Consider the following 15,931-nt stretch of genomic DNA (forward strand, 5'->3'; position numbering starts at 1 on the left):
ACAGAAGAAAATTTCTTTCTTTCTGCCTATCAACCAATTTGAATTAGTGACTTGAGAGCCAAACTCTTGTGGATATGTTACTGTCTCAAACTGGAGTTTAAAACAATGCTTAACGTTCTTAAAACTTTCCACTAAAATGGAATCTAGCTGGCAGGACCAAAGTTAAAAGTATTAACACAAAAATGGAAGGGAACTCTCAAGACATCTAGATCAATTCACCCCTAAAAAAGAATCTCTATAATATCTGCAGAACCTACTATCTCCCAAGGCAGCCCATTACACCTCTGCATAGTTGTAATTAAGAAGCATTTTCTCAGGTCAAGCCTAAACTTATGCCTTTGAAGCTTCAATAAAGATAACTAGCATTTATATTGTTCCTTAAGGTTTCAAAGAATTTTACAAATATTATGCTCCCAACAACCTGGGAGATGTATGCTATTATTATTTCCATTTTACAAATGAAGAAACTAAAGGAGACAAAGACTAAGTGATTTGCCCAGGGTCATGATGCAACTAATGTATAAAATTGAATTTGAACTCATATTTTCCTGACTCTAGTTCTAGTGCTCCATCCACTGCACCATCTGGCAAGCTAGCTAGCTAAACTCAATGCTCTTAGTTTTGCTATTAGAGGCCAAGCACAATAAGTTTAAGCCTATTTTCTCTTCTTCAGGCAAAACAAAGGCAGTTTCTTCAAATGCTCCCTATACAACAAGACCTTGAAACTCTTCATCATCTTGGCTGCCCTTCGTTGTATGTGCTCAAGCTCATCAATGTCCTTCCTAAAACGAAGGCCTTCAGGAATGGACAAAAAAACACTCTAGGACAGAGTAGTGAGGCACAATCACCTCCACAGTAGTGGACATCATGACTTTCTTAATGTAACCTATAATTTAATTACATTTTGACTACAAAAGTCTGGACTCAAAAGAGAACTAAGATGAATTCAAGGAGAACAAATATGAGGATTTAAAAAAAGTGAATAAAGAGTTTGTAAAATACTGGCCACTAAGCCTAAATTTTATTCCTGGCAAAATTCTAGGGCATATTATTAAAGGGGTAGTTAGTAAACATTCAGAAAAGGAAGCAATGATGACTGAGAGCCATTAAGAAAAGATCATGCCAGATGAGTCATTTCTTTTTTTGACAGGGTTACTAGCCAGGTAGACCAGGGGAGAGCTAAAGAGCTCACCTAAATTTTAGCAAAACATTTACTAAAGCTTCACTTATTTTTCTTGTGGAAAAGATGGAATGATATAGATTAGATAATTTTATGTTTTCCTTCACTGGAGGTTATGAACAGAAAGATTTCCATTAGGGCCAGTATTGCCTGTTAGGGATCTGAGCCTCACAGACTCTTACTATAAACAAAGCATCATGAACAGTTTACAAAATGCATTTGACCTATAAACAATTCTCTCCAACTACAAATATGGGATTAGATTTCCCAATTGATAAATGGCCTTTTTCAGAATTAGAAATCCAAGCTACCAATAGCCATATGGTCACTAGTAACTAGAGAAATTCCAATAAAACAACACTGAGTTTGCATGTCATATTCATCAGATTGACAAAGTTGTTTTTTAAAAAAATAAAATGGCAAATACTGGACGGGCTATGGAAAAACCGGTGCATTAATACACTACTGATGAAGCCATTAACTGGTTCAATCATTCTGGAAAGCAATGTTTTCAATCGTGCCTACTCTTTGACCTTCATCAGTAGTGTATTTCCTTTGTAAAGCTGAGAATTTGTTACAGTACTTTCCCTACTACTATCTCAGAACATTACTTTTATTTACATGAAAATATTCAGGAAAATACACAAATTAGGGTATTAGTACTAAATCTTTTATTCAAAGGATGCCTTTATGAATATTAGAATAATTTAAAAGCCTTTTCTTATAATTATTATGGAACCAAAAAGCTAAGTATTCTTAAACATTTACAAAGATTAGATTACTTTTCAAATCAAGTTCCTAATAAGAACTTTATGGAGAAACATACTAGATAACAAATCTAGAAATACTGAATATTAAATCTAATCAAAATGTCAGAACCCTCAAATCCATCAAGATATAACTGGCAACATAAATGACTTATAAACATTTCTTTTGTTTGTCCTTCAATGTTTCACAAATGTGCTAACCTCTATGATACTACTCAAAATTCAGTTGTCTGGAAAAAGATATAAAATTCTATTGACTATCAAGATGAGCAATATCTGTTGAATTTCACTCATCTAAATAGAACCAGAAAATGAGCTATCTTTCAAATTATGCTGTATAAGTTCTATTTTTTTTTTTAAAGTGAGGCAATTGGGGTTAAGTGACTTGCCCAGGGTCACACAGTTAGTAAGTGTTAAGTGTCTGAGGCCGGATTTGAACTCAGGTACTCCTGATTCCAGAGCCGGTGCTCTATCCACTGTGCCACCTAGCTGCCCCTGTATAAGTTCTACTAACATTTTTTTTTACACAAAAAGGGAAATGTTTGGTATTGGAAATGGAAAATATAGACAATTTACTGTTATATGAAATTGACAGATTTTAAAAATCTGTTAACTTGCTAATCAATTTATAAACCAAAAAGGCAGTGATTACACTGGTCTATCTACAGAAAATCTTACAACTTTTAAATCATAAAGACACTAAAGTTAGAACTAGTTTAATTTTTTAAAAAGTGGAAGCATTTAACTAACATCCAAATAATTCACTAGAAGTGATTCTAAATACTCTTAAATCATCTCATATGGTAGTGTTTCCTTTAACCATTACTTGCAGTGAACTGAGTTTCCTGGATGAATTAATTTTCCCCAGGGATAAAGCTTGCTCCTTTTAAAGTAATGAAACTTTAAAAAGTTAAACATTTTGATGAAAAATTTTCTAATACATTTTATATACATTTTTTGCTGTTTTAAACAGATAATTTGGAACATAATTCTAGTCTTTTCTTTATGACTCTGACTCATGATTATGAATATTAATTATTACATTGTCCTGTAATTCAGTCACACAGTCATGAAATTTTAAGGTGTGTTGGATTATCTGTCCCTACACTAAATGGTCCCAAATTCCTAGGCTTTTATGATTATTTCTTCTGTTTTCACTCTCTGCTATCAGCTGTTAACTTCTTACTGCAGTCTGCTGTTAGCAGTCCCTCCCTAAGCTTCCTGTTATAACCTAGAAAAAAACTGAAAAAATCTAGAGGAAACCAGATAACCAAGATTATTAAATGAGCAATCTTAGTTGTATTCACAATACTCAAGTCAACATGCTTTTATGTACGTGGACTTTGTGAATTATTCTTTTTTCTAATGAGAATAATTCATCTTATATTTGAGTTTGCAAATCATAAGACTGAAGCTGCTCTAAGTCTAAATACCAGATAAGTAGTACTTTACTAAACAATGACTATCAATATAATTTCCAGCCTTCAAAATGACTAGCTTGGGGAGAAAAATTGTTTTTATTGTGACAGAACCCTAAACATAAATATAAAATGCAAGTGATTTAGCTCTTTTAAAACAGGATTCCCTTCCCTCCCTTTAAGGAAAGCTTGATACATGAAAGTTCAGGAAGAGAAAAAACAAAACTAGGAGAGGGGTGAGAAGGGAATGAGTATTTATTTTAAGCTTCTACCATGTCCAGGCCAATTATCCCATGTGCCATCTAGCTTTCTCTAAGTGAGCAAATAGTGACGGTAAGTAGATGAAGAATATTTCATTTTTTGTGAAATGTTTATTTGTTTTATAAGAATATTACTTTAAATATTAAGCATCCATAGTAGGTTTTAAAATGTCTAAAAGCTCCATAAACATATTATACATGTATATACAGATATGTACCTAACACCTTGTAATTCTATTGTTTTCCCTCTCTTAATCCCTGCTTTATTCACTCCGGATATAGCTTGCTCTGTATATATTTATTAGCATGTTGTTTCCCTCATTATTCTGTTAGCTCCTTGAGGTCAGGGCTTGCCTTTTGCCCCTTTTGGTACCCCCAGCACAGTGTCCAGCACATAGTAAGCACTTATTAAATGTTTATTTAATGAAATCATGTATGTGTGTACATATTAGTACAAACCAAGGTAAACACAGGAATCTTAGACCTTTATGGAAAGACTATTAAGTCCTTAAATTTGAATTGCTAAATAAAGCACTATTCTAAGTGGTCAGGTTGACATATCTTGGTTTTTTTTCAAGTCCATTTTATAGAAATACTTATTAAAAACTATGTTATTTAAGTCAAAATTGGAGGGGAAAAACCCACAAAACATCTTTTGTACTCTATTTCTAATAGGAAAACAAAGAAATTGGTCATTTTGCAATCATAATTGTTTGTCTGGGGAATTAAAGATGTATGCCCCAAATAATTGAATGAGATTCAACCTTCCTGTAATTATAACAAGAACAACATTTACATGTACTTTAATATTTGTACAGCTTTACAAATATTAATCTCATTTGATAATCACAACACTGAGAGGTAGGTACTATTTTTTACCTCCTTTTTATAGATGAGAAAACTGAAGCAAGAAGAGGTGAAGTGACTTGCCTAGAGTCACATAGCTAATGTATGAAGTTTGATTTGAACTCAGACCTTCCTTACTCTAGGTCCAGCATTCTATCCATTATGTCACCTTGCTACCCAAAAACTTTGGAGATATCCAGGGTTCTGCCTTAGAAAATCTGAAAAAAGAGTTATATGTATTTATCTCGTTTGAAAGACAACTAAAGTTTCCAGATGTATTTGACAAAGTCCGCTGAGAAAGCAACAATCTCTGTGTACAGAATCTTCCCTCACACTTCCTAGAGGCCTTTACATAACACACCTCATTGAAAGATCAGCAACCACTGCAAAGCAGAGAGAAATGAAAGAAACTAACTACGGAAGGGTGCTTTTGCTAACATTAATCAAAGATACATTAGGATAAGTTAATATATTGTTAGTTATACAATACTATCTTCAGCTAATTTTCAGATCATCATGAAATTTTGAAGATGAAAATAAGAAAAACTCTTTCCTCAGATGACTCATATCAATTTTTCCTTCAAATCACCATTTTTCAAAGCAACTGCAAAAACTGGAATTGATTAGGTTATTTATTATCTATGCTTGAACAAAAGTAAACTTTCTTTTCTTCTGAGAAGCATAGGATCACAAACTTGGAGCCAGAAAGTATCTTAGAGCCCGCCTAGTCCAACCACATCATTCTGTAGATCAGGAAACTGAGGTCCAAAGATTAAGTGACACAGCTGGTAAAGCAAGGCTTTTAACCCAGGCGTCTGATTTTAATTGCCCTCTTCTGAGTCTCAAAGGTCTGAAGTATATATAGAACTTTGAAGTGAACAGTACATTCCTGAATTGCCAATATGGCAGGAAATTATTTATTCGTATTTTGTTCAAAATTCCAGGCATGCTTGTTCAAATTCATTAGTTACTGGGAAGAAATGGTTTTGAACAGTCTTATATTTTAATCTCTCTGTTACAGTCAACTACTAAAGAAATGGAATGTAGCTATAGAAAACTGAAAAACAATATTTGATAATCATAAGATCTACCTTCCTTACACCTGAATACACAGTAATTGCTTATTTTGAATTAAAAACTAAATGAACATTTGAAATTGTGGTAAAACTGTCTGTAAGGCATGCTATTTATAGAGAAGCAAATATGATCCCAAATATTCCCAAATCAGAAGACTAAGTTAGCAACAGTCAGTGATTGGCCTAGCTAAGGGGGGAGGCCCATCATCACTACGGCATTCATCTAGAGTTAAATTATTTTGGCCACAACTCAAAATGACCAACTAATAAGGTATGGAAGGGTTGTGATTTTTATCAAAGGAGGGAGCAGCCATACCAAAGAAATACTTAATTCTTTAAAGTTACACAAATACAAGAAGAAAAAAAAAACTAACTCAATTAGTAAAGACATAGGAATTTATGTTTTAAAAAAATTGGTAAAAAGAAATAAGGAAATATTTCAATTGAAAAAGTTAGACTTGTGAAAATTTTTCAATCTTTTCCTCTTCTACTTTTTTCCTGTACTAAATTTATATTTTCTCTGGAAATGATTCTCTCTATATATCTGTAATTTAATATTCTTAGTGACAATTGTTTCTGGTTAATGTATTTCCTATATCATCTATTATTCACACATAAATTCATTCAAAGATTTCTTAATTACCCTTTATATAACATCTTTGCCACACGGAACTATAAACTTAAAAGGTTCAAATTCAAAATTCAAAGTTTGGTTCTAGCTTTTGCATGTTACAACATTATTGTCTAGGAGTAGGTAAAGTGTTGTCAGAGATATTTTTAGTTTTATAGGTTGCTAAAGTATTATATGGAATTCAGATGTTCCATGGCTCAAATTTTTCTTTCAAATACAGGTATTGTAAAAACATTAATTCAGACTCTGTGATAATGCAATCTGGAATAGCCTAAAGTTCAACTAAGTATTATTTGTGAGAAAAAAAAGAAAACTGTTCAGGAAGTAGACTAAAAGAAATTTCAGGAGGCATATTTAATTTAGCTTGAAGAAGAAAAGCAAGCTATTTGAGGACTATGGGTATGGACTACAAATAAATGGATGCTAATCACATTGAGTTATCTACTCATCCAATAAGGTCCAGCAGCCTCTATTTGGAAAGCAAATATCTATTTTAGAGTTATATCTTTAACACAATGTTAAATTGGGGACTGACTTTAGAAATCATTGTCAATTTTCCCTCATTTCCAGATAGGAATACTGAGGTATGGAGATTAACTTACATTTCTTTAAAAATATATATAATTCAGGCTTTTTATTCATTCTTTCTAGCCTTTATTAAGTAGTACTGTAACAATAATAAAAGCCATATATACATCAACGTGCAACATTGGTCTAAGTCCAGTTCATATATGCAGCATATAGGAAAGAATGCTGGACTTGAAGTCAGGAAACCACCAAGTACTGGTTTGAACACTACCCCAGACAGTGATATGATGACATTCAAGGTGCTAAGACATTCAGAGCCTCATTTTAATACTTGGACCGCTTACCTCTCAGGATTATTGTGAGGAAAGGATGTGGCAAAAGTTAAGAAAAGATTTAAATGTGAGTTATTGTTATTAATAACCATTACTAGAAACAACAACAACAAAAAAATGTGCATGTATACTGCCAATCTTGGGAATGTTTCTATTCAAATCACCAGTCAGGTAGGGAATGGGGACTACAAACAAGAGTAGGTTTGCCCCTTTCTCCCTTATATAGAATGGAAAGGAAATCTGCTAAGAGTAAAAAGATCGTTCTACCCAATAGCCCAAGAAGAGGCACTTCTGTCATCTTCTGCTGCCTGTGGATGCTCTCTTCCCCATAATTTTCAGGTTCTCAGTGTTTTTGTGTTACCCCAAATCACTGAGTTCTCCTCATTACCAACTCTGAAATCTTACCTCTTCAGTACTCCCTGCCCCTGGGGCACCTTCCTCCCTCTGTTTGTAGAGGACAGAAAGTAGAGAGCTCCGCCCAGACCCTGAATTTAAGGAGAGGCTGGAGGATAGTCTTTGCTTTCGCTTTCCACCTGGGTGTATGTACTCCTCTGGATTTCATGCCTCAGTGCCGCGTAGCCTCTTGGCCCTCGTCCCTCCCCAACCCCCCCTTCCCCCTCAAGTAAAATTTTAAGCTTCTTTTTTACATATTGTCTTTCTATTAAAAGGAGCTCAGATTGTGAGGTCCTTGAGGAGAGGGGTTGTTTTCCCATTCTTTGTATCCCTGGCACTTAACACAGTACCCAGCACATGGCAGACTCTTAAGTGTTTACTGACTAACTTAGTACCTAGTTAAGACTCTTAGTTTCATAATAAAGCATATCTCATCTAGGTAACAAGGAAAACAGAAAGAGTGGCCCTATTTCAAACTGAGATGTGAATGTATACTTGTCTCATCTCATTATTTTTAGGATTTTTTGGGGACATGTTCCTCCCATGCTTGGAATGCACGCCATGCTAAACTCTGCCTTTGAGAAGGATCTTTATTTTCTTTCAATGCTTGGCCCAAACGCAGCCTTTCTACATGAGATCCATTTTGATACCCCCAGACGCTAGTGCCTCTCCACCTTAAATACCTGGGTGGTAATTACACCCAATTACAGATAAGTGGCCCAGCAGATATGGATGCTAAATGTGGAATCAGGAAGACCTCAGAAATTTACTAGCTTTGTAACCCTGGACAAGTCACATAACCTCTCGGTATCAGTTTACTCATATGTAAAACATTGTCAAACTCACAGTGTTGTTTTGAGGATGAAATGAGAGAATATATGTAAAGTATTTAGCAAATCTCAAAGCAATAAATAAATAATAACCTATTATTTATTTTGTATGTATTCCGTATATATTTATATACGTACATGCTAGTTTGTATATGTATATATGTACCTAATAGAATGCAACACAACTTTAACAACAGTTTAAAAACATAATCTAAATAGACATTTGCTTTACAATAAAAGTCTGCTTGATCTTACTTTAGTCTTTGTGCCTAGCACAAACATGGTACTTAATAAATTGATTGATTAGTAAAAGAATCTATATTGGAATTTCATGCGTTATGTGATATAGATGGCTGTAAGGGATTCTTTTGTTTAACCCAAGAGGAAGATAGGATCATGGATTTAGTGCTGAAAATTACCTGAGAAGAAGACATGTGGTCCAACCCTGAAAGAATGAGGTCCAGAGATGATGAATGATTACACAAAGCCAAGACTCAAATTCTGACTTCAGATCCAGTGTTGTTTCTACTGCCTTTTACCTTAAGTCTAACCATTTTACAACTGTGTTTATGTAATAAAGTCATCTTTTCTGCTAAAGAAGTAGAGGCCCAATTGCTTAGGGCATTCAAAGTAGTTTCTTTCCTTCTCTGTTCATTCTTCCTGAATCTTATAAGTTGACCTAGCAATCAATGCTAGGAATTTTTTTTACCCACTTCCTGCACCTCTATTTTCCTGGGGTTCAGCTGTCAGAAAGTACAGAATTTCAGCTCTGAAAGAGATCTTAAAATTATCCAGTTAAATCCCCTCCTTCTAGAGACTCAATCAACCAAAGAGGTATAGTTGTATTAAGTGTCTAATATGTATCGGGCAACAGGGATACAAAAGCCAAGTAAAAACAGCCTTCAAGTTTACATTCTAACAGAGGAGACAGTATACGTGCATAAACCAAAGACAAACAGATAAAAGGTAACCTTAAGAAAGCGCTAATACAGAGAAGAAGGAAATAAGGGATTCCAAGAAGTGGAGGTGAGAGTGAGAGCATTCACAGTCATAGAGGCAGAATGATATGTTGTGCATGATGAACAGCAAGAAGGCCACCATGGCTAGATGGTAAAGAGTCTTCATGAAAAGTAATAATATGTAAACAACACTGCAAAGGTAGATGGTTCCAGGTTGTGAAAAACTTTAAATACAAAACCGGAATTTAAATTTAATCTCAGAGGTAACAGGAAGTAGCTAGTGTTTGCTGAATATGGGGATGACCCACAAACCTGTAGACAAAGTTGCTTGTTGAGCTGGGGTAGTGGAGGAGATAGATAGGAGTAGACTTGAAGCAGAGGGACAAATTAGGAAGCTACTGTAATAGGCAAGAGATAAAAGGAACTGAACTCAGTGGGTGGCTGTTGATGTCCTAGTTTCTTAAAACTGTGAGTCTTGAACCTATATGGGGATTGCGAAAAATTGGCAAAGTAAAAGATTATGTATTCCTATTTTATATACCTGGAGTTGCAAAAAATTTCTCAGGAAAAAAAGTGGTTGTGAGTGGAAAAAGTTCAAGAAGTGCTGGTGTAAATGAAGTGGAAAGGACAGATACAAGATGTGTAAAAATTCTGGCCCAAAGCTACACAATAAACAAGTAGTAAAAGGGGATAAGCCTGTGTTAATGATAAAGCCATGCTTTTATCAAGTTATCTGACATTTCTATATAGCTTTAAAAGTTTTATAAACTATTTTACATATATTTTCTCAAATGAGCCTCACAAAAAGCCTGTGAAGTACAACCCTAGGAATTATTAATACTTGCTTTATAGCTGAAGAACTGAGGCTTTGGAGAATTAAAAGTAGCTGATGAGTAAGCATCAGAGGTAGAATTCAAACTCAATTCTTCCTAACTCTTAACTCTAGTATTCTATCCATTCTAGTATACTGGTTCATAAATCATGTGCTATCTCTGACTCCCTGAGTAGTCTTGGTCACAGATCTCTGTACTTTTCTATGCCACTAAGGAAAATGAAACCAAGACCTAAGCCTAGAAAAACTGTATCCAGCTCTTGTCCAGCTAGGCCCCAACGGACAAAAATGCTGTCTGTTAGTACCTAGAATGGGTATCAAAGTAACTAAGTGGTTAACATGAATGAAGAGAAAAAAAAAATTTTTTTTAACAGTAAAAGTCAAAGGTAGCAGAACCTCATGTGGTTTTGTAAAGGTCACAAAGAAAATACAATTTTTGGTTGCTTATTAATTTGGTTATATTGCTGATTGACTTATCTAAGATTTCATTCTTTATTTTATGTTTACTTGATAATCTGTCCTTGGAGTTTATCAAGTTTTAAATGACTACTTCTTTAAAATACTAGATTTACTCTGTTGCAAATAGAATTGCAGTATTATAGTCATTTCCTGTAGGAGCATTTTTCTTCATTTGCTGTTTACATAACAAGGCCAGCTATTTATACATTAATAATGGAAGGAATATTTATCCTCACACTAATATTATAGGAGACTTCCACTGTATTTTATGAAGTACAACAATAATTTTCTAAATGGCATTCCACTGAATCTAGACTTGACATACCTGTGACAATACATTACCACTATTAGAAAAAAAAATGCCATAACTATGAAGAAACAAAATAATTTTGTACATGTAAAGGACAGATACTAGATAAAAAACCTGATTTTTTACAACAAAGAAATATTCCAAAAACCCAGGCAATGAGTGTAACTTGTTCAAACAAAATAAATATGGTTAGAAAAAAAAATAAAAAGCTACCCACATTTCTAAAGAAGTGATCTACACACGCACACGCATACACACATGCACTCTCGCTCTCACTAGAATTCAAGTACCTAAAATAAATATTATTATTCAATTAGTAATTGTTTACTAAAGTTAGCAAATGGCTAGCAGGCTGACTGAGGCAATATATTAGACTGAAGGAAAAAAAAACACCTGGGAAAATGTTATTTTATAATATTCTAATTACCGAATAGAGGTATCGTTGGTTAAACTGTTGCATAGCTCCTTGAAGTTGGTTACGCTGAGACTTCCATTGTTCAAAGTTTCTGACTGATTCCATTGTAGGTCGCTGCCATGTTGTTGTTCTGGTGTTATGGTCCACATAATAAACTCTTCCACGATCATCAACTCTTCTTTCCCAACTTGCCCCCAAAACAAAACAAAAAAGCCCCCAACCCCCCATAATATGAGAAACAAAATCCTTTATTCTTAAAACTTTTGTGCCTTATGTTGTACTTAAAGCATTTAAATTCAAGCTAAAGTCTTAAAAAATTATTAATGTAATATCAAATTTCCAAAATTATATATCCCTCATAAAAATTGGTAAAAATTAACTCGGAAAAAATAAAATAAATGCTACCATTATTATTATATCAGGATTGTCTAAGAGACCATAGACTCACTAGTCCTAGTATCACTATTTTCACAAATTAAATAAATAAGGATGCCCTGTGCAACTACTGTGCTATATTTGGAATTGTCTACCTTACTTAATGAGATACATTTTCAATAAGTCAACTATCAATATTTAGTTTAACTAGGCATTATAAATTGCACATATTTAAAAATACACAGCCATAAATAAAATTGTTCTAAGCCAAAAAGAAAGTAGACGTATAGTTTAATTTTGTTCCATAATCTTTTGAGTGTATTTACTCTAAGAAGGTATAAGGGACAAAAAACAAAAAATGTAAACGACAGAATAAAGGTATCTACATAAAAAAACTGATTAACAGAATTATTTCAGCAACAAATCAAAATTTAGATTAACCTATCTATATTACATTGTAGAAGCAAGAATATATTAACACATTCTTTCTTCCTCAAACTGAAGAGAGAAGAATGAAGTTACTGGCTAAATATAAAAATATGCTAAAAAAAATGCTACAGAACAGAAGTGTCAAATTCCCAGGCCATAAAATTCACAGGTGGCCCAAACCAAATTTTAAAAGTAATTGAAAAATTCTTAAAAATAAATAAAAATACATGTAGAATATTAATTTGTGGCTTTCTAAGTCAATACGGCAAGGCTGCAATGCACTTCTATTTGAATGACACCACTGCTGAAGAAAAATTTATGATTGCCAGACAGAGAGTAAATTTGCAAGAAGAAAGTAAGGTATCCTTTTGAGACCAGTATCATATTGGGGAATTACTATGCTCACATTTCAAATCTTTCTTGATGCCATCTCTGTGTGACCTTGGACATTTCATATTACTTCTCTTGAACTCAAGTTCTTCATCTGCAGTGAGGGGGTTAGACTAGATGAAGGAATTCTGAAGTGCCTTCCAACTCTAAATTTATGACCCTAAGATCATTTTCCTCAATGTGCTAGGCTCTCATAGCATCTAGTAGTGTTCTACTGTTTAATGACTCCTTATCAATTATCTAACATAATCTCAATCATCAAGGGACACAGTAATATTCACTAAAGAGGCTAATTCTAAATGAAAAAACTAATTAACCTAATAAAGAGAATGGGGAGGTATCATTCATGCACTGTTCCCTCATGTCTCTCTCCAATCCTTCAACTCCTTTGAGCTCCTTGTCTATGTGATGGTTTTTACTGGTAATTATTTGGAAGCTTAGGCAGTTTTGTTTTAGATAAGAAGGGTGCTCAAGAAAGAAAGGATCTTAAGGAAAATGCTACTTGAGGTCAGAAAAAAAAGACCAATTCTTCTTTCACTAATATTGCAAATAACCACCAGTCTGATGACCTCCTTAGAGCATGATCATTATGTGGTCTAGAAAAAAAGCCATTTGTGTAGGATTTTCTAAATCCACATGGGCAAAGACATTGTTTCTATGGATCATCTGCTATGACAATATTATTCATTTATACAAATGAGTGCCTACAAAGAAGAAATTTTAGTTAGGTGCTATGAAAGATACAAAAATGAACTTGTCATCTGAGTGAGGAAGAAGACAGACATACAATTAGACAAAATACAGGAGAATATATGATAAATATCATAAAAGCAACATACATCCTATGGTAAGACCTGCATCCTATAACAGGATTTAGGAAGAAGGAGACAGCACTTTCATTATAGGAGAGGTTCTTAACCTCTTTATGTCACTGAACCCACTTTTTTTTCTTTCTGCAGGGCAATGAGGGTTAAGTGACTTGCCCAGGGTCACACAGCTAGTAAGTGTTAAGTGTCTGAGGCCGGATTTGAACTCAGGTCCTCCTGAATCATCTACTGCACCACCTAGCTGCCCCTGAACCCACCTTTTGACTGATAAAGATTATGAAATCTTTCTCAGTTTGTTTTTAAATGCATAAAATTAAATATATAAGAAACCAACGACTGAAATATAGTTGCCAAATTTAGAGATGGAAGAACTTCAGCCCATCATTTCACAGATGAGAAAAATGTGGCTCTGAGAAATCTAAGTAACCTACACAGTATTACAGAGGAATTAAGTGGCAAAATTAGGATTTGAACCTAAGCCTGCTAACTCTAAATCTAATAGTCTTTTGTGACAGAGGTAGCATTTGAGCTGAGTACTGAAAAGAGTTCTGTCTAAGGCATACCATGAAAAACTATGACAAAAAAGCACAAGGTGAGTTTGGATATAAGCAGACCAGTTTGGGTGGAGTATAGGTACAGTAAATTAAGAGCAGGAGTTAAGGTTTAATATCAAGTCTAGGAATTTGAACATTGTGGACAATGAGGAGCATGGAAACAGTTTTGTCAGTTAACTTATATGCATTTGTGATAACAGAATTTTACCCATATCTGACTAAACTAATCACTGATCTGACTTGTTTGGTTCTTGTAAATATGAGTTGTAAATCATCTAATTTATTTGCCTCTTTCTGAAAATGCATTCTAAATCCACATAATCTTAAACAGAAAGCTATCATCAATTTTAAGTAACCAGAACAGTATTCCTTTAAAATGTTTGAAAATGCTGTTTAAAAAAACCAGTTTTCCTAAGTTCAATCTCAGAAAAACCCTATTTTAGTCTTGTCTCAAAACTTAAGCCAGTTCATCATACACATTGGTTTATTAATCAATGCATCATAAGCAGAGTAAAAAGTAAAAAAAAAAAAAGAAATTAATTGTACAAAGTGTGAATACCCATGTGGTTAAACACCATTAAAAATATGTAAAGGATCTACATTACCCTGGTGGTAAAGGCTGTGGTCTCTCCCATGTTGTAGTACGTGTATTATGATCAACATAATAGGTCCTATCATGAGGATCTTTTCTCTGTTCCCACCTTTAAACAAGAGAAAACAGCTAAGACACTATGAAACGGTCACCTTCTTGTAATATACAAAAGACTTATGATATACAAATGTAATACAGAAAATGACACAAAAAATATTTACTCAAAAGAAATAACAATACAATCTGCCACAAAAGCCCAAACATTTTATTTATAGATTTTTTCCCCTAAATTCCTCAGTTATGGCTCAAGGTCTTAAGTGTTTCTTTTCCATTAATAGTTGTTGCCTTAGTTGAAGGGTATAGGAAACTCATCTTCCTTTTTATAGAGTTTATATATTATGCTGCTTATGAAGCAGGTACTGCAAGTACCATTACCCTCATTTTACAGTAGAGGAAACAGATGCTCAATGAGATTTGAAGAGACTTGCCCAATGTCACACTGGAGTCAGTCTTTAAACTCAGAACTCTGACTCAAAATTCAATGAGGTGAACTTACTAGGTAGGGAACAGTAGTATATGCAAAACTGAACATTAAGAAAATTCAAAATAATATGGAAATGATGAAATTTGATCAAATTCTCCTAACCCCTGTCAAATCTGGCATTTGGCTTAATTTCAACCACTAAATACCAAGAGATTATGTTGTCATTTTAAGCCAGAAGCCAGACACTGATTTAAATGCCTTTAGCAGTAATAACCTAATATGTCACAAGATGGGAGTGCTGCTCCATGTAGGAGTGTGCTTGTCACTGTCACTTTTTTTTGGGGGGGGGGGAGGGGCAGTTGCCTCCCATGAGGCAATGAGGGTTAAGTGACTTGACCAGGGTTACACAGCTAATAAGTGTCAGGTGTCTGAGGCCAGATTTGAACTCAGTTCCTCCCGAATCCAGGGCCAGTGCTTTATCCACTGCACCACCTAGCTGCCCCCTGGTGTCACTCTCTCAGCCTGTTATGTTCCACCTCCCTTTGAGTCTCTGACCTTGCACATTGAGATCCTTCCCATTCCCTTCTCATTGTATCACAGACTCATATATCTATTATAGTTGGAAATTATCTTCATGTACAGAAGGAAAACAGGCCCAGAGAGATGGGCTTGGCCTAGGTCACCAGAGCCAGGACTTGAACCCGGTTCGTTGAACCAGTGCTTTTACTATTTTATTTTCTACTATATTACAATTATTCACATAACTTTTTTGGGTTGATATCAATCAATAACTAAACATTTATTAAATTCTACTGTGTGCCAGGCACTGTGCTAAGCACTGGAGATATAAGAAAAGAGATTTAAAAAAAACAGTCTCTGCTCTCGAGAAGTTTAAAATCTAATGGGAGAGGCAACAAACAAATATATACCAAGCAAGTGATATACAAGATAAACAGGAAATAATTAACAGAAGTAAGGTACTAGAATTGAGAGAAGTTGGGGAAGACTTCCAAAAAAGATAGGATTTGAGATGCAATCAGTAGT

The 15,931-nt window shown here is 34.3% G+C and overlaps 1 protein-coding gene across 1 annotated transcript in view; it reads right to left on the minus strand.

Moving 5' to 3' along the window:
- Nucleotides 1–15,931, minus strand: part of WWP1 (WW domain containing E3 ubiquitin protein ligase 1) — a 94,684-nt gene that overhangs the window by 33,880 nt on the left and 44,873 nt on the right. The window contains 2 exon segments of the mRNA XM_043984172.1: nt 11,249–11,423; nt 14,417–14,512. Of these exon segments, the coding sequence (XP_043840107.1) occupies nt 11,249–11,423; nt 14,417–14,512 (271 nt within the window).

This window comes from Dromiciops gliroides, chromosome 1, assembly GCF_019393635.1.
Source record: "Dromiciops gliroides isolate mDroGli1 chromosome 1, mDroGli1.pri, whole genome shotgun sequence".
NCBI classification, from domain to species: domain Eukaryota; kingdom Metazoa; phylum Chordata; class Mammalia; order Microbiotheria; family Microbiotheriidae; genus Dromiciops; species Dromiciops gliroides.